This window comes from Leuciscus leuciscus (genome assembly GCF_965113295.1).
Source record: "Leuciscus leuciscus genome assembly, chromosome: 12".
Classification (NCBI taxonomy): domain Eukaryota; kingdom Metazoa; phylum Chordata; class Actinopteri; order Cypriniformes; family Leuciscidae; genus Leuciscus; species Leuciscus leuciscus.
The window spans coordinates 21,359,256-21,382,509 of NC_138736.1; the positions used below are offsets into that span (position 1 = coordinate 21,359,256).

Genomic DNA, 23,254 nt, shown 5'->3' on the forward strand with positions numbered 1-23,254 from the left:
TTGTGTTTTTGTCTGTTACTAGTGACATTTGCATGGCTAAAGTCTAATTACACTGTATTCAGCACAAACTCTGCTACAATAATATATCAGCAGCATGTATGTAAAAGTTTGTAGTTTTGAGATAATGACATTTATGCGTGGTTTGTGAAAATACAAAAAAAAATTGTCACTGAAATAAGGCCATGAAACCCATACTGATTATTTCTTCACAAGACTTTTGAAAATTGTATGACGTAGCCTAGAATATTTGCTCCAAAACTATGTGAAAATCACCCTGACTGCTCATTCAGCTAAGACAATATATTGATTTAAAATTTCTAAGACGTGTTTTGTGTGACAAAGCCATATTCGAAGAGGCGTCATCATCTCATGAATATGTAAGCTTTTAACACCTGAGAAAGACAAAGACACTCCCCTAAATGCCCTATTAGGAGCGATCAGGCCCTGTCATTCAGAGCAACCTTGCACAAAGAATGAGGAGATTTAAAAAAGAATGGCTTTTAGATTGTTTGGATTTATTTACAACACAACATAATCCAAAAATACAAATGACAAAAGAGCACATTGAAAACAATGATCCAAAGACAGAGACCTTTGTGCCATTCCTAAAAACATTGTACATACCATTTCCAAGGTGTTTGATTTTCACTTTACCATGTTCATGTACAGAGACTCATGTGAATGTTGAAGTCAGCAGGACTCAGTTGCATCTGGTCCCTGAAAGAAAAGAAAAAAGTGAACATACTGGTATCAAGAGAAACTAGGCCTGCACGATTTTGGGAATACATTTTCGATTTTTCTGGTTAAAATTGCTTTTTAAAATTCACAGAATACACACACACACACACACACACACACACACACACACACACAATGTTTCCAACAATATATAATATAAAGAACACCATATTTGTTGTGCCTTGTAGGCATAAGCTATGTGCAGTACTGCATAAAATTATTTTATTTTACAAAGCAGCCTATAAATCTTCCAAAAGATTTCAGTAACAATGCTAGAGAAAAATATATTGATTATCTTATGTTACTTCAAATGTTTCCATTCGTTATGATGATATGAAATGAGATAATAGTAAAAACATAAAGCCTAATGTTTGGTGCATTTTTCCTTTCAAACGCAATCGCGCTCCAAAATATGATACATTCAAACGCCATCGCGCTCCAAAATATTAAACATTATGGTTATACATATCTATGCTTGAGCAGATATCCACAAACAGTATTTAACAGTAAACACGGGTCTAAATAGTATAATATTCACCATATATCTAGCAACAGTTCAACTGCAATGTGAAGTTTATGCAACAATACCATAAACTAATAAGTAAGAATTTCTTACCTTACATCTTTCTTTTCTTCAAATCGCGTTCTTCTTCTTCTGATGTAAATCCAATGTAAGCTCACAGCGCGTCTTCCAAACTCGACGAAAAGCAGAGACTTGTGAAGTGTTTTGGTGTTTTGTGTTTGAGGTAACGAGGGCGTTCGTGTTCCATGTGGAGATTTGCATGTGAATCACTTTTGCGCGAGTGGGCGTGGCCGAATTAAAAGTAATTAGCAAGCGTTTGAGATACTGGACATCCTGTTGGTTTTATACAAATTACTTAAACAGAGAATATTTGTTTTCAGTTTGAATCCGATCATTTAAAAGTACACACTTAAATGTGTATAAAGGTGTATAGCTCATAAATGTGTGAGAAGGATTCGCTGAGTTTTGTTTCAGTTTATAGACGTGCTCAAGAAAAAAAAGTTCACCGCGACGGAGAGGCAGAACGCACACCCTGTTTATTTTCTTTATTTTACAAAAGCACAATGTTTTGATTTGATTGTAAGTGGACACATACAAAAGTAGAAATATCACAGATTCTTTTTTTATATTTCTTTTTTCTGTATAACCATAAATGACGGAGTAATTTAAGTTTATTGTACTACAATGTGAAGAAAATCCAGCAAAACGCGGGGGCGCGTTTTCCGACCTCAGAGGGTTAAGTGCACTATACTTCAGCTTCCACACTCCACTCAAACACTTGGATATGAGCCTAATAATAGTGCACATTTATCTAGGTTAACGTTAGAGCGAGCGGACATGTAAAGTTGCTACCTACATGTTTCAATTGATAAGCCATATTTGAGGTCGGTGGATGGTTATCAGGTTCACTGACTCACTCTAACTGTCTCTCTCTGTTGCTCTCTCTCTCTCTCTGTGCAAGCAGTGATTGAGTCATCATTTGACACACCTGATCCTAATCAGCGCGACACTAATTAACTTGTGCCTTTTCTATTCTGTGTTGGCAGAAGTTTCGGGTTTGTCGTGCCGTGTGTTCCTGAGTCCTGTTCCTGTCTGGATTATTCCTGCTCTGACATTTTCAGATTTTTGCTATGGATTGATTGTTTGCTGCATCAGTGCTGCCAGGACACCAATGACTTTCTGCACCAAAGACTCACTGGCTATATGCCTGCTGTTTGCACCAGTGTTTATCTAATAAACTGAGTTTACTGCATTCCCTATTGCATCCATCCCATTTATCACTGACATTTCCTGCACGACATACTGTAATTACCACAAGGACCCGCAGTAGTCTATATGGGGGAGGTTGTGTCACTTTTGATTTATGGCCCTAGATTTATGTTTATGACAGGAAGTCCTTATATGGGACCAACAGGTGGTATGTGAAATTTGACCCATGTGTGGTTCCGGTGGGGAGGGGTTTATGGCTGTGTGTTTTATGACTGCAATAATGCTTGGTGTGACATGGAAGTGAATGTTTTTCAGGGGTGTTTTTATTATTGGTGGAATTAATAATAAAGTCCACAGAATGACGAAATTATGAACATGACGAAATCTGTCATGGATTTGTTTTTCAGATGACGATGCAGCTTCCATAATGTCTGTGGGAGAATAAAAACAGGGGAATGAAATTAAGAAATAGCATAGACAAATTAAAAAGCATATAAAATAACAGATATGTGAAATAAGATGTTAATTTTATTAAGTATATGCATTTAAAAGTAAGTTTTAAACATTTTTAAACAAGATGAAATTTCTTTAACTATTTCTAAAAGTAAGTTTTAACCTTTTAAACACCACATAGTTAAGAATACAAATGTCTGTCTGATAGTCTCCCAGGAGTGTATAAATAGGCGATCGTGGAATTTTTCTGCACAGAAAAAATATGTTAGAGTGAACTGTTTTCAGATTACATAGTCACATCCATAAATAAAACAATTTAGATTATATGAAACAAGTTAAATTATCAAGTATGAGTATTTTAATCTAATACACATCAAAACACTGCCTTACATAGATAAAACATAAATAGTGAATAATAGTTCATATTATTTGAAATGTTAAATTATCAAGTGTAAGTATTTTAATAGTGAATAATAGTTCATATTATTTGAAATGTTAAATTATCAAGTATAAATATTTTAATCTAATACACATCAAAACACTGACTCACATAGATAAAACATAAAATAGTGAATATTAGTTCATATTATTTGAAATGTTAAATTATCAAGTATAAATACTTTAATCTAATACACAACAAAACACTGCCTTACATAGATAAAACCTAAAAAGTGAATAATAGTTCATATTATTTGAAATGTTAAATGATCAAGTATAACCACTTTAATAGTGAATATTAGTTCATATTATTTGAAATGTTAAATGATCAAGTATAAGTATTTTAATAGTGAATAATAGTTCATATTATTTGAAATGTTAAATTATCAAGTATAAATATTTTAATCTAATACACAACAAAACACTGCCTTACATAGATAAAACATAAAATAGTGAATATTAGTTCATATTAGTTCATATTATTTGAAATGTTAAACTCTATATTCAGGATTACATTTATATATTCAGAGTTTTAACTATATATTCGGGATTTACATTTTTATATTCAGATTTACATTTATATATTCAGAGTTATAACTATATATTCAGGATTTACAACTATATATTCAGAGTTTTAACTATATATTCAGATTTACATAGAATTATTTCCTGTTTGGCCCCCCAAAATATACACATATATATATATATATATATATATATATATATATATATATATATATATATATATATATATATATATATATATATGTATGTGTATGTGTATATGTGTGTATATATATATGTATATATATGTATGTATGTATGTATATGTATATATATATATATACAGTGAGGAAAATAAGTATTTGAACACCCTGCTATTTTGCAAGTTCTCCCACTTAGAAATCATAGAGGGGTCTGAAATTGCCATCGTAGGTGCATGTCCACTGTGAGAGACATAATCTAAAAAAAAAAATGTATGATCACAATGTATGATTTTTTAACTATTTATTTGTATGATACAGCTGCAAATAAGTATTTGAACACCTGAGAAAATCAATGTTAATATTTGGTACAGTAGCCTTTGTTTTTTTGTTTTGTTTTTGCAATTACAGAGGTCAAACGTTTCCTGTAGTTCTCTTACGAGAGGTCTCTCATACTGCGTAAGTATCTTACGCTAGGGGAAAATCCCTTTTCCGCGAGATATTGAAGCCAAAAAATTATCCTTAATTTTGTATTATTGTAAAACGCGTTGCGGCAGCATACAGACATAGGCAAGACGGCTCGTGTGCCTATTGGCTGTTCTGCGGCAACTGCAGCAGCCTATCGAGCGAGGCCTAGCGTGACGTCAGACCCAATGAGGGTGCTTCGCGCCCACTGCGTCACGTCCCACCAAAACGGGCGTGGCTTAGGCCTATAAATCCAGCTCGCAGGCAGCTGATATCTGGTTTTTCATCGCCGAAGCTAACCAGAGCGTGTGCATGCACGGCAAGATACGCAGTACTCGTTCCCTCTTCTAGAGAGAACCGAGGTTACGTTAGTAACCGAGTACGTTCTCTTACAAGAGGTCTCTCGTACTGTGTAAGTATCTTGTAAACCCAATGTAAAACGCCGTGCGTGCTGGGATCTGCCACCAAAGACCCAAGGGCGAAAGCCCGGGGTTCATATAGTGCATAATCACCAGGGGAACTCACAGGGAGTCCGGGAAGAGGGAGGGGCGGAGCCGCGCTCTTCCACATATAGCAGCGTCCCTCAGACGCAAATTACATCATACAGACAGGGCGGAGTACGGCCTGAGCTAATGGGAAATTGTGGGTCTTATTTATTTGCCCATAAGCATTTTGCGGTCGATTAGCGGGCAGTGCTCATCGAGCAGTGCTCAGCATACACAGTATTCTGAACCGATGCATCAGAACAGACAGTACTGGTATATTTAGACCGACAACAGCCTGGTCTGTAAGGCGGGAACCTCTAGGTTATAAAACCTTATAAATGTAGACGGGGAGGCCCAGCCTGCCGCCATACATATATCTTGCAAGGCAATCCCACTTGACCAGGCCCACGACGAAGCCATGCTTCTCGTGGAGTGCGCACTGACACCCAACGGGCACTGCATACCCTTGGAAGTGTACGCCAGCGCAATGGCGTCAACTATCCATCTGGATAGGCTCTGTTTCGACGCGGCTAGTCCCTTGGAACGTCCGCTGACTGAAACAAAGAGCTGCTCCGTCTGTCTGAAGACAGATGAGCGAGACACATAAGCTCTTAATGCCCTGACTGGACAAAGGAAGCTCGCGTCTCCTTCCTCGTCAGAGACCGGTAGGGCTGACAGGGAAATGACCTGCGCCCTAAATGGTGTGTTGAGGGATTTTGGAACATAACCGTGCTTAGGTTTGAGTATAACTCTTGAGTCATTAGGCCCAAACTCCATGCACGTCGCGCTGACTGAGAGCGCGTGTAAGTCCCCTATGCGCTTCACCGAAGCGAGAGCCAGAAGAAACACTGTCTTGAAAGACAGGTGTTTAAGATCAATCGTCTGTAAAGGCTCGAATGGGTCACCTTTCATGGCCTCCAGTACCACAGAAAGGTCCCATACAGGGACTGAGGGAGGTCTGGGAGGATTCAGTCTCTTAGCTCCTCTAAGGAAGCGGATGACTAAATCGTTCCTTCCAATTGACTGACCAAGCGTTGTTTTTGAGAACGCTGCTATGGCCGCCACATAAACTTTGAGCATGGAAGGGGACCTGCCCTTGTCCAACAGCTCTTGTAGGAAGGAGAGAACCTCCATCACCCCACAGTCTTGGGGCGACACGCCATGAGCTGTGCACCAGCTGGAGAACACTGACCATTTCGAGGAATAGAGACGTCGCGTAGACGGAGCTCTGGCCTGCGTGATCGTGTTTAACACTCCGCTTGGGAGGTCAGCGGGTACCCGTTGATGGCCCAAACATGAAGGGACCATAGCTCTGGGCGCGGATGCCAAATCGAGCCCTTGGCCTGAGAGAGGAGGTCCCTCCTCACTGGCACTGGCCATGGGGCAGTGCTCGCTAGCTGCATCAGAACTGGGAACCAGGGTTGGTTTTTCCAGAACGGCGCTACGAGTAGCACTGAGCATCCTTCTTCCCTGATCCGCTCTATCACCTGAGGCAGGAGAGAGACGGGAGGAAAGGCATAGAGCGGGCGGCGGGGCCATACATGAGCCAGCGCGTCCCTGCTCTTGGAGAAAAATTCCAGACAGTGAGCGTTTTCTTGAGACGCGAACAGGTCTACGTCCGCTCTGCCGAATTTCTTCCACAGCAGCTGGACTGTCTGTGGGTGTAGAGACCACTCGCCTGTCGGAACATTGTTCCTGGACAGTCTGTCCGGTCCTACGTTTAGGAGCCCCGGCACATGCGCTGCTCTCAGCGAGAGCAGGTTGCGCTGAGCCCACACCAGGAGGCGTTCTGTCAGCCTGTGCAGGTTTCGGGACCTGAGGCCGCCCTGGCGATTTATGTAGGACACCACTGACATGTTGTCCGAACGGACCAGGACGTGGTGTTCTCGTATTTGGGGACAAAAACGCGTCAGCGCGTTGTCTACTGCCAGCATTTCGAGGCAGTTTATGTGCAGAAGCTTCTCCCGTTCTGACCATTGGCTGAAGAACGGTCTGCCCTCGAGCAGCACTCCCCATCCCGAGGTGGATGCGTCCGTAGACACCACCTTCACACTCGAGGAAGTCCCCAGGCTTACACCTGATTGGTACCAGTCGTTTGCTTTCCAAGGTTTCAGAGCTGCGATGCATTTCTGATTGACCTTGAGACGAAGCAGACCGGAAGCCCACGCTCGGCGCGGCACTCGCACTTTCAGCCAGAACTGTAGCGGGCGCATGCGAAGCAAGCCCAGCTGAAGAACTGATGATGCTGAGGCCATGAGACCCAGCATCCTCTGAAATTTCTTGAGCGGGACAGATGCGCCGCAGCGGAAAGAGCTCGCTGCGCGCTGAATGTCTAGCACGCGCTGTGGTGACAGTCGCGCTATCATAGTTCAGTTCTGTGCCCAGAAAAGATATTATCTGTCTGGGGGACAGAGAACTCTTCGCCCAATTGACTCTGAGACCCAGATTCTCGAGGTGATCGAGTAAAATGGTCCTGTGCTCTATGAGCATCGGGTGAGATTGAGCTAGAATCAGCCAATCGTCCAAGTAGTTCAATACTCGCATGCCCTGTAGCCTGAGGGGTGCGAGCGCTGCGTCCATGCACATCGTAAATGTACGGGGTGCTAGGGACAAGCCGAACGGTAGGACTGTGTACTGATATGCCTGGCCCTCGAAGGCGAATCTCAAATATCGCCTGTGACGTGACGCTATCTGTATTTGAAAATACGCGTCTTTCAGATCTATTGACACAAACCAATCTCCTCGGCGAATCTGCACAAGGATTTTTCTGGTTGTGAGCATTCTGAACTGTCGCTTTGCCAGCACTCTGTTCAGTTGCCTTAGATCTAGTATGGGTCTGAGACCCCCGTCTTTTTTCGGTACCAGGAAGTATCTGCTGTATAGCCCTCCCTCGCTCTGAGCTAGAGATAACGGCTCTATGGCCCCTTTGCTCAATAGTTTTGAAATTTCGGCTCGAAATAGGTGTGCTACTTCTGTTTTTACCATGGTCTCGACGCGCGTCGCATAGTGACGAGGGCGCCGGCGAAACTGTAGCGAATAGCCTCTTTTTATAATGTCTAGCACCCACTTCGAAACCCCGGGTAGCCTCGCCCATGCATCTGCATGAATGGCTAGGGGTTGAATGCGAAGCGCGCTCTGGTCGCTCAGCGACAGAGGGGCTTCGGTGTGCTGTAACACAAGCGTCGCGCTTATGACATTCGAGGCAGAGGGCGCGCTGATAACAGCGGGCAGATTGCCCGCGCTCGGCTCCTCTGCGGTGGTTAACCGAGAGGGGGAGGGCTGGGCGAGTCCCGTAGGACTTGTCATGTCTGTGTGTGGATGTGGGCGCGGGATAGCGGGCACATTTACCACACCGAGAGCATTGTCCGCCTGAGCAGAGCAAATGCACGTTGGTTTCGTTTTTACAGAAACCTCGAGACATGCAGGACGTAGTGATTGTGGGCACTGGGCAGTGGGCACATCTGCTACGTTTAATGGGCAATCGGACTGGGTCGATTTTATGTGCGCGAGCCATGTGTGACGGGCTGTGCTTGTGTGTAGGAATGGGCACTGGGCAGTGGGCATTTTGTCTACACTCATAACACCATCAGCCATGGCCGGGACACCAGAAAATACACTCTTTATGGGATTTATCTGGGTAGCCGTAAAAACGGCATTTGTGTGCAGGCAAGCGGGCAGTGGAACCGGCTTGTTGACTGCAAAATACACTGGAACAGTCACATTTCTTGGAACTGAACGAGCGATGAGTTTTGGTGGAAGTCCGGCCGCAGCGGGACTTGGACACCGTCGTTTCCCTAGGCGTGCTAGGACGACTTCGGGGCCTCGGGCTTTACCGCAATCCTGGGCCGAAGCAAATCAAATGTGAGCAAAATAAACAAACCATGTCAATATCAGTCTCTGTTTTCCATGCCAGAGTGGACTGCCTGTTGCTTGCCTGCTGGTTAGCCTTGGCTCTCTTCGGGACAGGTGCTTGGACAAGTTCATTGTCACATCTGTAAAAAACAAAACAAAAAACACTGTGAGCATACTGATAACACAATCAAAGATACTGTATTATTATCATTATCGATCACTAATGGCCATGGATAAAACAGTTTTTGTAATATCACACAAGAATATGCACTTTTATATTATGACGATGTAAAGACATTTAAATCTGTAAATATTACGTCTGTGGACTTACTCGGGATGATTCTCCATCGCACTGAGAACTGAATGACACCTGCGTGCCCCTTTGCGGGGTGCTGGAGAAGGAGAGCTAGATGCAGCCACATTCCTAAAAAACAACAACAACAACAACAACAACAAAAAACTGTTAGCATACATTATCCAAAGTAAACTGATGGGCAATTAATTGTTATGGATGCACAATGTATGTATATATCTGTTGATGGTCCATAGGACAGAGAAATATCACCGCGTCACCGCGAGTATCTGTTTATGAGCCATATAGACCGCACGCATTTAGTGACGCACGCAATGAACGGATCGTTCGCGAACGACACATCACGACATTTCAAACATTTGCACCTGTATTCACAAACATCTGTGCATAAGGCAGTATTGAAGCATGATAAGCAGTGTCATAGTCTAACCAAAACCATACATTTATATATATAATGTCTAGTATTTAGACAGTAGGCCTATGCTATCACATATTTTACCGGAGGCTGAAATATATTTAGACTAAATCACATTACACTTAAGCAGATATTCGCAAATAAGCTACATTAAACATAAGGCAGTATTTTAGCATGATAATCAGTGTTATAAGCTAATCAAAACTGAGTGAAATATATTTAATATTCAAATATGTTTAGAGAGTAATAGCCTATCACATTGAAAAAGTTTACACTTGAGCATGTACACGAATGTTAGGGATATTGTAAGGCAATCTTTCCTGTAAGATGTCAAAAGCTAGCCAAAACTAAGCAAAATATAGTCTGAAAATTCATTTGAGTTCTATATTATCAGAAAAAGAATTATATAACAGTAAACAACTTACTCCGAACTTCTGTCCTCGGCGGGATCAATTCGCTCTTGAAAATGCAGCCATTTGTCGTCCGAGTTACAATCTTCCTCTGAGGAAAAGGTGAATTCTTCCTCGCTGTCCAGAATCATCTGAAGGGCGTCTCTACCGGAGAAGCGTGCCATACTCAAAACGTGATGAACTATCAGTGAATCTGATGAAGAGACTGTGTTTTTATGGCATTGATCGGGGGGCGTGTGCGATGCATAGATCACCTAAACTATTTACCATGTGAATAGCGCCGGGGGCGTGGCGGCCTCAGCTCATTAAATATAATGAAGGGAGAACGAAAAAACGGTACCTCTCCTTGCTTTCAAATGGATTACATAAGCTGAGAATATTTGTTTTTTATATAAATTACTTCATTTAAAAGAAGAGATTTCAAGCTTCATAAAGACATATCTCACCTGTCTGTGTGAGAAGTATTCACTGAGTTACAGTTCATTTTCGGACGCGTTTCAGAATAGACTTCACTGACAGAGAGTGGGCAGAACTCGTATCATGTTTATTTTTCTTTATTTGGACGAAAAGCACAACACTTTGTTTTTATTGTGAGTATACACAAAAAAAAATAGAATCTTAACAGGATTGATTGATGTACAACACTTAAATTTAAGATCAAAATCAACAGAGTATTTAGAGTCTCGTTTGCACTCATGAGAAAAAAAACGAGCTGGTATCGCCAGCGATACTGCCGACGCCAGGGGGTTAAATTATCAAGTATGAGTTTTTTAATCTAATACACAGCAAAACACTGACTTACATAGATAAAACATAAAATAGTGTATAGTTTGTTTTGTTTGAAATAAGATGTTAAATTATCAAGTATTTTAAAGGTAGTTTTAAAAATGTGTTGAAGTGAACTTACCATCTGTGAAATTAGGAGGTCTTTTTGTCTCTGGTTAAAATCATAGATCCTTGAATTTAGAATCCTTGAGCAGAAGAGATGTTTGCTCTCCATTTGCTAAATTGAGAATGAAGATTGTTTCCATCATGGCAGGGGCACAGGCCCTCCCCTTCCTCTCTGTGTAGTTGCTATGTATTAGCATTTGCAGTTTGTTTCAGAAAACATCAAGCAATTAAAAGATAGGCTGGTCACCTGGGGCCTCATGTATCAATCTTGCGTACGCACAAAAACTTTGCGTACGCCAGCTTTCACGCTCACGGTCGTATGTACTAACAGTGAAATTAACGCGAGAATGTGCGTTCCTCCACGCCAATTTCATGTCTGGCGTACGTACATTTCTCATTGTTTTTGTCCGTTGGCGACTCTTACAGGCAATGAAGTGAAGTTACAAACATTACACAACCAACTGTTCTACAAGTCTATCGCACCACCACCAGTGGGAACCATTGCTATTAATTTGCAATTTATAAAATAATTGACATATATTGTCACACGAGCATTATGGGAATATTCTATCAATTATGCAATTAAGTAAGAACATATAAAAGCATATGCAAACTAATACAACCCTTAGTCTATGGCAATGACAGCTTTGGTTTAATGTCCACCTTTATATCAGACCATTTCTTTTTAAGGTCATTTATAGACTGTGTACATTTGAGACATGTGTACAGTTGAGACACCTTAAATAACTTGCGTTCGCAGCAAGCACAAGTTGTGGTTTTTGCTGTGCACGTGCGTATTAGTGTCCTCTTTGATCGTGGGAAATTTGAACAACGGACGCATCTCCGATCCGAAGATATAGGGGAAAGTTTTTATTTTTTTCTAAGATATGACGTTCACTTCACCATGCACTCTCCACAATGAATAGCTTATGATCCCTATGTGACTGTTAAACATAACTGGTATCACCACAAACGTTATTCTGTGACATATTTCATGGTATTGTGTCATGCAAAGTAATTGCAAAATCTAGAGAAATGTGCGAGGTGGCCAGTGGGGGATAGTTGAGACACATATCTACTGTACCCCCGATAGAGCTCTATTAGGAAACACACTGTTTAGTTGTTCAGTGTTATGATAACAGGTTAAACGTCGTAATTAGCCAGAATAGGACACAAATTAAAATAAAATTAGATATTTGTGATATTTAAACTGTGTATTATTAATAAATATTGTTAAATATCTTGTTCCTGCTTTATACATTTTAACCAGTGCTAATTTAAATAAAGTGAATGAATATAAATGGATGAATAAAAAAAATGTTGCCCAATTGTTATTTTCTTTATTTGTCTTTATTTTTTATATTTACAATGAATGGTTAGTTACCTTCACATCATTAAAAATGGGTGTCTCAACTGTACCACATATTGGTACAGTTGAGACAAAGTTGAGACAAAAAGCACCTTATTTTTATGATCTAATTGTGGAAAATATAAACTACTTGTGGGTATTATTGATTGATAATATCTTAGTCTACAAGCTAATGAAATGTCATGTGGCGTGTCATGTGGAAATTCACTTCTTTTCAGTGTCTATTTTTGTGTGAAAAATCAAAACGCAAAAAGTGTCTCAACTGTACTCAGTCTACTCTACAGTGCGACTTTCAGATCCCACCGGCATCAGCCAAACTATCCCACTCATATTTTTGTTATTAATTCCGGAGGACAAAGTTCCAAATAAAAAAACATTTTTTTTTGTTTCTACCTCCGATAGTAGCACCTCCAATTCACTTTCTGTAAAGTTTCGTTTCTTGCCGCCATTTTCTTACTGCTTTCTTTTGCCAAAGTTGACTCATTACCATATTTAAATTAATTTAATTAAGGGAGGAGACTGGGTGGGGCGTTGTGCTCGTGCATGTGCGCTCAATTTTACGTTAAAGGGTAACTAAACCCCTGGTCAGAGCCTGACTCCACCCACTGGCAATATTTGAAAAATGCTGAAAAAGTAGGCAGAGCCCAGTGGAGAGGGGGTGTGCATCTGAGACGTATCTCTCTGTAGGCAAGGGCGTGGTTAGCTGGTACTCTCTGACATCAGAGTGTACCACAACTTCCAATAGGAAAATTCAACTGTTCAACCTGAAGAGGGCAGCACTCAGACGTTTTTACACCATACTTTGTAAAATTAAAACACTTTAAACACAAATGTCAAAAAAACGACTTGAATCAATGAACAGCACTAATAAAGCCCCATTCTTACAGATCATTAACTAAAAAAAGTTGGTTTAGGGTTTAGTTACCCTTTAATTGGGATGTACAAAGAGAATATGCGTGGGATCCTTCGTACGCAGAGATTCATAACGCAGAGATTTTGTGCGTACGCTCTTTTACAGCTTTGTCCGTACGCAATGTTTTAGTATGAATTCAACACAAGTCTTCGTACATGAGGCCCCTGGTGTTTTACAATCAAAGATGCCACAGTCTCCTATCATAAAATCTCCTGATCTGAAGCATTCCTGTCAGGAAGGGAGACCCCAAAATGTGCCCATTCTGACACTTCACAGGGACCAGGTTGTAAGATATGTATAATTAGATGTATACCAGTGTCTTCAGGAAAAGTCAGGGGTCAAAACAAAGGAGCCAGGAAGTTACAATTTTATATAGCCTACTCTTATCCAGTGATTGTGCTGATAAGCTAAATCGTCCTCTTCCTTGGGGAGCTGTCCCCCAACCTGTTGTTCTAGGAGAACGCATGAAAGAAAGATGAAACCCAAAAATGACACCTCAATTCTGACACCTTTTGAAGATCAGATTTCTTTTTCTAACATTTAAACTTAGAACACATTATAGAACACCCTTTGACTTTATGAATACACAAAAATTACGGCTTAATGATTTTTATATTCTGTGCATTTACTTAAAGACTGCATGTAGGCCTACCATTTTGAAGCTTGTGTTACCTTACCTCTTTGGAAATATTAAAGGTTTTTATGAAAATATTATTTCTATTTTTCAGCACATGCAGTCAGAGTTACAGAAAATAATAATAGTGCAACAAATAAGGAGATTGTTTTATTTATTTTAAGCAGGATTGTTAAAAGTATGCTTGAATGATGATAGTTAATCTGCGCTACCATGTGTTTGTTATAACAATGAAAATATTTGAAAAACCTGTTAAAATCAAGTAATGATGCAATCCTTTAAATCTTAACTTTGAGTGCATCAGAATTAATTGGATGTAAAATGATTATCATGTGATATTTTATTTAACGTGACAGAAAAAGACAGTGACACCAATAACACAATGAATCACCAATGACACACACACACACACACACACACACACACACACACACACACACACACACACACACACACACACACACACACACACACACACACACACACACACACACACACAAGACCAAAGATCATTATTCTTCAACCATAATTAAGTAGATGAGACTAAATTATTATTTGGCATACAATCTAAATGAATAGCTTTGAATAAAGTTTATCTTGTCAAGCATGGTACTAACTAAATTAAGTTGTTTATTCCATAAGTATTCTAGTTTATTTTTATTTTATTTTTTACATCCCCTAACAGTAAAGTGGGTCATACCAGTGAGTTCAACAAAAGCTTCATATGAAATCATGAGATAAATGAGAAGATTTTTGAAAACTGAAAAGAGGCCATGGGCCCTTCTTCATAGATATTCATGAATTTGGAAGAAGGAAATCGAGTGATGTCATCAGTATGATTTTTATTTTAAAATATTAGATTTTTGTTGAACGTTAACGCCAGTGACACAACTCCAGGGGACCAATACTTTCAAATATTAAAATAAAATATTGTAATATAAATGGCTCAAGGCGACGTAATTGTTCAAATAACATATTGTTAATTTATAAGAAATTGTAACCCTAATGTGTATTTCAAGTGTGATATTTCTGTAAAGGCTAGGGACAGAAAATGGACATTGGCATAAAATGACCCAGAAATGATTTTGCATAAATTGTACCCGAGCTACAACATCTGTTCAAAACTTTACAATTTTAAAGCAAAACTGTGCTTAGTTATTGAAAGCCATCTTTTTACTGAAAAGATGACACCTTACACTTGAAGAGCGCTCATTGTTTTATAATTTTACAGTCAAAGACTAATTATGTGAAAATCACCTATTTTACATTTACATTTAGTCATTTAGCAGACGCTTTTATCCAAAGCGACTTACAGATTAGGACTAAATTAAGCGAGTCATCATGAAGAGGCAAAAACAACGCAAGTAGTGCTCAAAAAACAAAGTTCAGGCATTATTCAGAGTAGCATAAACCCGACAAGTGAGGTTTTAAAGGGAAGGGGAAGGGATTTATTTTTTATTTTAATTTTTTTATGAGGTTAAGTGCTCACGGAAGAGATGGGTTTTCAGCTGTCTTTTGAATGTTGTCAGGAATTCTGCATTCCGGATGAGGGTGGGGAGAGTGTTCCACCAGCATGGAACTGTGAATGAGAATGTTCTGGAAAGTGATTTTGTGGCTTTCTGTGATGGAACCACGAGACGTCGCTCTTTGACCGATCGTAGGCTTCTGGTAGGGATGTAGACCTGTAGGAGTGAGTGAAAGTAGGAGGGAGCTGAGCCTGTGATAGATCTGTAAGCAAGCGTCAATGCCTTGAACTTGATGCGAGCAGCGAGAGGTAGCCAGTGCAGAGAGATGAACAGAGGAGTGACGTGGGCCCTCTTGGGCTCGTTGAAAACAAGACGAGCTGAAGCATTCTGAATCATTTGTAGAGGTTTAGTTGCACATGATGGAAGTCCGGCCAGAAGAGCATTGCAGTAGTCAAGCCTAGAAATGACCAGGGCCTGGACGATTTTAGTTTGAGGTTCTAAAAAGGGTTAATTCCCTGTTCTCAAACCAAGCTCATACTCCACTCGACGCAATGGTGGTAATCCCCCAAAAACCAAAATACCAGAAACTTTTCTAAACTATAGCACAACAAAACATAAAAAATTACTAAATCTCCCACTTAACATTAATCTGGTAAAAAACTATTTTAGCATTTACTCTCATTTTAAGTGTCATGGCAAAGCATGCTAGGGAATAGAGATCCCAGCCCAGTTTCAGTTAAATTTAAGTTTGTCTAATTAAAAGAAACAAGTTCATAGAACTCAAAACAAATAAACAATTCAACATAATTCAAATGTGTAAGTTTTGTGAACTCAAAAGAAAAGAAAGTTCTAAATACTCATAAAAGTTAATTTGATTTGTATAATTTAAGTTGGCCCATTCTCAACCAATTAATTATTTTGAGCGTTAGGGTTTACAGAAAATCAGCCCACATAAGCCTCTGTAGTCCATGACGCAGCATAAGTAAAGTTGTCTCTTAAGGTCTTCAGAAGTCATAACTTCAGGGGTCAGTGGGGATTCCGAGAATATTTAATTTCCCTTAAAACCAAAGATTAAGCTAAAAGACACTAGTTTCCAGTGTTCCCTACCAAAATCAAATAGTGTATACAATTTGTATTACACTTTTTGTTGTGTTCTGACACAATGTCATTAATTGGTCATTTTTATTTAATAAAATTTACTTTTTCTTACGTCTACAAAGTTTCAAATTCAATTCATTTCCTATCAAGTATAAAGTAAAAAAATATGCTAAATATGCCTGACGCAATGTTTTTAAGAAATAGCTGCTGCAATACTCCCAACAGTTCCTCACACAATGACACCATTAAGGATGGTCAACGGCTCACATCAATCGGTGAAAACACAGTACATGTAAGTTAGTTTTCCAAATATTTTGTATTACACTTTTCAAAGGATAATCTAGCTTTAAAGTTAGAATAAAAAAGTTAAAACCAATCATAGCTTCATGCCTGGTGTGTTCTGACACAAAGTCATTAACTGGTTCCCTTTCAAGGGAACTCGAGCTGTGTCGAGACGCGGTGGGAACGCCCTGCGTGATTGCGTCGTGAAGCACGTGTATAATCAGTCCAATGGAAAGACGAGACGTCATAGGCGGGCGACGTCATCGACCAGGAAGCTATAAAGCACCCCTGCGACAGACCGCGGCAGCTTCTGTGCCTTCAGCAAGCGATCTGTGTATGCTGTCCTTGTCATATTTATTGTTGTCTGTCAAGTTGCAATATATATATATATATATATATTATGGCAAAAGAGAGCAAGCAAGCGTTGTGTTGTTCCCTCCCCACGTTATATCACGGGTGGGGACACACACTTCAGTTTTGTGTTGCTTGTTTGGGAGTGGAGCATGCCAACAGTCAGTTCTCGGGGGGGCTGACTGTGAGCATTGCGAGAAGCTGTCCGTGAGGACGCTCCGCTCCCGCCGGCCGTTCTTCGAGGAGGACGGTTCAGTGTGCGCGCCCCGAGGCGCGGGTCCCGCTTCTGCCGAGGCACGCCGTCGACGCGCATCTTGGGGATCGCAAATGGTTCTAACAAACACCTGTTCGATCCAGTGCCTTATCTCGGGGAGAAGCACGCTCTGCGGTTTCTCCTCCCCGGGATGAGGCACTCATGCTGCGATTTCCAGTTCCGAGGAATTGGTATCGTTAGTGTTTTTGTTTAAAAAATAAATAAATAAAAGAAAAAAATATCAATATAAGGCAGATGTTTATGAGTTTTCAATAAATAAATAAGTCAGCTCATAACTCTGTTGAATAAAGAGGAGCTTATAAAAGGAGGTTTTATATAATGCTGTTGCTAAGTTAAATATTACTGGCCAGCCGAACATATATGAGAGTGAAAATATAACGAAAACTCTATATCTCAGCCTCCTCTTCGGGGAGTGCCGTTTTTTCCCTATCTCCACACTGAGGTGTCGAGATCGTGGAATAAACCGGTTTCTGTTTATGTGTTTTATCCCTAAACTTCTACTATAGTAATGTTATGGGTATTAAGTATCATGGTATGACAGTGCCTCGGGTTAAAGAGACGCTTGCGAGCTATCTCTCTCCCGTGTTGGCATCATCATAACCCCGACGTTACCCACCAGCCACCATAAATAATAGATAAATATTATTAGGCAGCACTGATAGGTAAAGTATATAAGCATGGATGAATGTGAGGATGTAACAGCACTGACGCTATTCGAGAATTGCGTCGCACAACAGATAAACTATACCGGGGAGGGACGGTAATAGAAATCGTTTCTCCTCGGCGTCCTCTGGGTGGCGACTCTCTGAGGAGGGTCGTAGCGCTGCCAGTTCGGTTGTTTCCTGCTGGTGGCCACGGAGTGATATATATATATATATATATATATATATATATATATATATATATATAGTTTTCCTGATGTAAAGAAAAATTAAGATAAAATATGTCTTTTCTTCTGGACAAAAAAAACAAAAAAAGCTTTCAAAAAAACGAAGAAATAAACTCTTCAGTGGCGTTCCAAAGGTTTCTTCCTCACCGATCTAACGTTCCTGAGACTGCTGGGCGGGAGCAGTCTCAGCATATTTAAGCTCCTCGCAGCATAGAGTGCGGCAAAACAAAGATTCGCCATTCGGGCTCATCCACAATCGATGGGGACCTGGGTGGCGGTCACAGTCTAGCCAGTTAGAGATATGCAAGATCTGAGGACTGTTTTATCTCTAAAATAGGTAAAAATGGAAGAAGCCCTGACGCCGAGGCTGCAGGCTTCTGAGGGTGGTCCCCTCCGGGGTAGGGACGGTTTTGAGAAATCGTTTCTCCTCTGCGCCCTCTGGGATGTGACTCTCTGAGGAGGGTCGCAACGCTGGCTGTTCGGTTTTCCTGCCGGTTCGCCGTTTCAGGACACCGAGGTGTCAGCGTCCCCAAACGATCCTCCGAGGAGGGGCGTAGAATAGTCAGTTCGGTTGTTCCCTGACGGTTCGCCGCTTCAGGGCACCAAAGTGACTGTTCAACCAAATCCAGAGGCCAGTCTCGAGAGACTGGTTCCCCTAGTAGAATTTCTGGCAGCGTGGAAACTACTGCCACATATTTCTCAGTGGGTCCTGCACACTTTAGAAAAGGGTTTCAGAATTCAGTTCGGTTCTCGTCCGCCCAGATTTCTAGAGGTCCTCCCCACAGTGGTGGACCCCGAGCAGGCTCTGGTTATGGAGCAGGAAGTACTGACACTTCTGCAAAAGGATCTATAGAATGGGTTTCTCCTCCCAGCAGACTGTCAGGGTTTTACAGCCGTTACTTCATTGTTCCGAAAGAGGATGAGGGGTTGCGTCCTATTCTAGACCTGCGTCAATTAAACAGCAGGTTTCAGAATCTCAAGTTCAAAGTATGCTTACGCTAAAATGATTGTGTCACAGATTCAGTCCGAGGACTGGTTTGTCACAATAGACTTGAAGGACGCTTACTTATCTATCCATCCTCATCACAGGAGGTTCCTGAGGTTTGCTTTCGGGGGCGAAGCATACCAGTATCGGGTTCTTCCATTCTGCCTTTTTTATCACCCCGCACCTTTACAATATGCGTGGATGCAGCTCTGGCTCCTCTGAGACTCCAGGGCATTCGCGTATTATACTTTATCGACGATTGGTTGATCCTAGCTCAATCTGAGCAGATGGCAGTTCGGCATCGAGATGTCGTTCTGTCTCATTTAAAGATGTTGGGGTTGCGGCTTCGCCGTAGATGGGGTAAAACTAGGCCAGTCACTCACTGTGGAACAGTTTTAGACTGTTGGGTCTCATGGCAGCTGCGTCCAACGTAATTACTTTTGGCCTTCTGTACGTGAGACCCCTGCAGTGGTGGCTCAGGACAAAGGGGTTTTCTCCGAGGGGAAATCGGCTATGCCTACGTGCCTCGGTCATGTGGAAGAACCTTGGTTCCTCGCCCAGGCCCAGTGTTGGGAGCTTCTTGTCGACGCATAATGCTATCGACGGATACTTCCCTCACAAGTGGGGGGTGATCATGAGTGGTCGCTTGGCGAAGGGTCTTTGGCAGGACCATCTTCCTTTGGCACATAATTGGCTAGAAGTGACGGTGGTATTCCGAGAATCTCAATACTTTCTGTCAGACCCGAGAGGTCACCATGTGCTTGTCCTTCCGGACAACACACTGATGGTTTCGTATATCAGAGCAGATATCCTGTTGAGGCAGGGGCTGAGGCCCGGGGAATGGAGACTTCACCCCGAGGTGGTGGAGCTCCTTTAGGAGAACTTCGGTCAAAACTCAAGTCTACCTTTCGCATCGTTTATACAACGCATTGCCCCATTTGGTTCTCCCTGATGCATCCAGCTCTGCTTGAACTGGATGCAACGTATTAGGTGTGGTTGAGGCTACACCTGTACGCATTTCCCGATATCTTTGCTCCCGGGAGTTACTCTCATCTAGAGTTATGGATACTGTGGGCTCGGTCTCTGAGGGGGCCCAGCTCATAGATTCAGGTCTCTCGACTGAGGTCGTGGAGACCATACTCCAGTCTAGAGCTCCCTCCACGAGAAGACTGAATATGCATTGAAATGGAAACTGTTCTCTGCCTGGTGCGGAGAATGCCTTCTGAATCTTGCTATCTGCCCTATGGTACAGTACTTGATTTCTGCAATGAATGTTTCTTTGCTGGGTTATCTCTGAGGAGAGATCCTTATTTCATCTTCTCCGTGGTACTTGAGGCTGAGGCCTGCACGTACTTGGATTTGCACCTGGTATGGTGATAGCCTTTCCTCACCCCTTGCCGGGTTGTATTCCTACTAAATGTGTGGGTCATTTGTGCTGCAGGCCTTCTGTCCTCCACCTTAATACAAGCCAGATCAGGAAGAACTTAATCTGTTTTGCCCTGTCCGGGCTTTTGGATGCTTATGTCCACAGAGCTGCCCTGTGGCATATATATAAGAGCAGTTATTTGTCTGCTTCAGGTTACCTAAGATAGGTTGCCCTGCATTTAAACAGATAATGAGCAAGTGAGTAGTTGAGGCTATCTCACTTGCTTATGAAGCGGACGGACAGCCTTCACCTTTGGCTGTCCCGGCCCATTCTACCAGGAGTATGGCTGCCTCTAAGGCTTTATTATCAGGAGTTTCACTCTATGACATCTGTAATGCGGCAGGCTGGTCCTCACCGCTTACATTTGTTAGATTTATGACTTGGACCTAGGCTCCACTCCAGGGCCTAGGGTGCTTGTTTCCTAGTGTGCGCATGGTCTTCATACAGAACAGGCATTTGTCATATGGCGTAGTGGGTATAGGGTTCCCACCGCGTCTCGACGCAGCTCGAGTTCCCTTGAAAGGGAACGTCTCAGGTTACGTATGTAACCCTGGTTCCCTGAGAGGGAACGAGACGCTGCGTCACCTTGCCATACTCCCTGCATGCCTGTGATCGTCTTGCTTCGGCTTTCAGAAGCTGCCGCGGTCTGTCGCAGGGGTGCTTTATAGCTTCCTGGTCGCTGACGTCACCCGCCTATGACGTCTCGTCTTTCCATTGGACTGATTATACACGTGCTTCACGACGCAATCACGCAGGGCGTTCCCACCGCGTCTCGACGCAGCGTCTCGTTCCCTCTCAGGGAACCAGGGTTACATACGTAACCTGAGACGTTATTTTTATGTTATAAATGTAGCCTACTTATAAATATAGAGTTAACACACGATGAAACAAGTGAATAATGCTACCAAATACGTCTGACACAATGTTTTTAAGAAAAGCAGTGTTTAAAATACAGATGAGGAATAATGCGATTTATATCATTTTTCCCCACTAGCGGATGACACCGTTTACATCTTGTTTCTTTGCACAGTTTTTAGACGAAGACTACACTTTGAGCACTGTCAAACATGTTCATATAGGATTTAATGAACAAATACAGCATAAGAAAAAAAAAAAAAAAAAAAAAATTAAACTGTGATATTCTTTTAGGTCTGTCTACGAAGTGGTCACAAGACACATAATAGGCCCAACATGAAAAGTGAGTCTTGATGTTTTTCTGATACACATATGACTGTTACATTTAAAACAAACCTATCAATTAAGTTACGCATTACGAGTCAAGGTGTCGCACACACACAATTTGTCATGTTTGTCTTCACAATTTGTGCTGCTTTAAAAAAAAAAAAAAAAAAAAGAAGTTTTTGTCCCTCATCAGCAGAATACCAAATGGTATCTGTTTCCTGTGTAATGTTAGTGAACCACTATTTGTAGAATGATATTGTAATGTATCGAGTTGTTGCGTCTGTTTTTGTGTTACTCGAAATTATATCAGTGTTTCTGGCTATATGTTTATTTGTTTTTGTTTAACCGTGATACAATTTTCACGCCTCAAAGAATCTTACAGACGTAATGTGTTTTTTTCAGAATTTAGACTACTGTTTAAAAGTCAACGTGTAGGGTTATATACAATCGGTACACTGTGTATTAATTTTTAATAAACGCTTCAGGGACTGAACTTTAACATTTTAATCTTTGGTAAAAGTTAACTTAAAGTCTGCACAAAAATAAATTCCATCCTGTCTATCCTTTTCTAAGGGCATGTAATGGATATATTGCGAACAATTCAGGCATATGTTTTGACGTGTAATGTTTAATCAAAATTATGCTGGTATATCAAAAATATATGGTGGATTTACTTAACTTTTAATGTCAACAGGCTCTACGTAACTGGGTTATGTGGCATTTAATTAACATTAAGTTTATTACATAAGGTTAATTCAAGGCCATTTAGTAGAATCAGGTTAATTCAAGGCCATTTAGTAGAATCAGGTTAACATTCTTAATTTGTCCAAAACTATTAAGTTCAATTATCCTAAAATTAATATCAAACAAAAATTAAATCAAATAATCCAATTGTTTAATTGATGCATTTATTTAGTGAATATGTTCAACAATTTTACAACTTTTACAAATGTTATCTAATAAGAAAAACTTAAAAAAATCTTTACTCCGTAAAGACTCTTAATGTTAAGCATTTGCTAGAAATGTTGCATCCAATGTATGTCTGAAGTAGTTGTTTTTATTATTATTAAAAACACTTTAATTGTTGTTAGCACGTCCTCACCCAAGCACATGGTCTACACCTCACCACAATGGTACCCTCCAAAAACACTAACATATCAGAAACTCTTTTAACCCCCTGAGGTCGACGGTATCGCCGGCGATACCAGCTCGCTTTTTTTTTATCAGTGTAAAATAAACTCATAAATACTCTGTTGACTTTGATTTTTCATAGGAGTTTCGTACATCAATCGATTCTGTTAAATGTGTATTATTTTTGTGTATACTCATAATAAAAACAAAGTGTTGAGCTTTTCGCCAAATAAAGAAAAATAAACACGAAGCGAGTTCTGCCTTCTCTCTGTCAGTGTAGTCCATTCTGAAACGCGTCCGAAAATGAACAATAACTCACCGAATACTTCTCACACAGACACGTGAGATATGTCTTTAT

General features: G+C 40.9%; 2 protein-coding genes across 9 annotated transcripts in view; both read right to left on the minus strand.

Moving 5' to 3' along the window:
• thrb (thyroid hormone receptor beta) overlaps positions 1 to 23,254 on the minus strand; it is a 284,472-nt gene that overhangs the window by 195,025 nt on the left and 66,193 nt on the right. The gene's annotated exons all lie outside the window — the stretch shown is intronic.
• On the minus strand, positions 900 to 16,159 carry LOC309511544 (uncharacterized protein). The gene is made up of 5 exons (XM_082186823.1): positions 13,334 to 16,159; positions 10,021 to 11,135; positions 9,199 to 9,291; positions 8,896 to 9,007; positions 900 to 2,901 (listed from the first exon to the last, which is right to left on the minus strand). The coding sequence occupies exons 2-5, from the start codon at positions 10,167 to 10,169 to the stop codon at positions 2,809 to 2,811; spliced, it is 447 nt and encodes a 148-aa protein (XP_082042949.1). The 5' UTR covers positions 10,170 to 11,135; positions 13,334 to 16,159; the 3' UTR covers positions 900 to 2,808.

Bases quoted from the DNA above. Each gene is read 5' to 3' on its own strand.
- LOC309511544 (XM_082186823.1), bottom strand. From the start codon at position 10,169: ATGGCACGCTTCTCCGGTAGAGACGCCCTTCAGATGATTCTGGACAGC. The intron at 9,008-9,198 runs GTAAGTCCACAG...TGTTTTTTACAG, and splicing joins GCGATGGAGAATCATCCCGA to ATGTGACAATGAACTTGTCC. The intron at 2,902-8,895 runs GTTTGTTTATTT...ATTCTCCCACAG, and splicing joins CAGAGACTGATATTGACATG to ACATTATGGAAGCTGCATCG.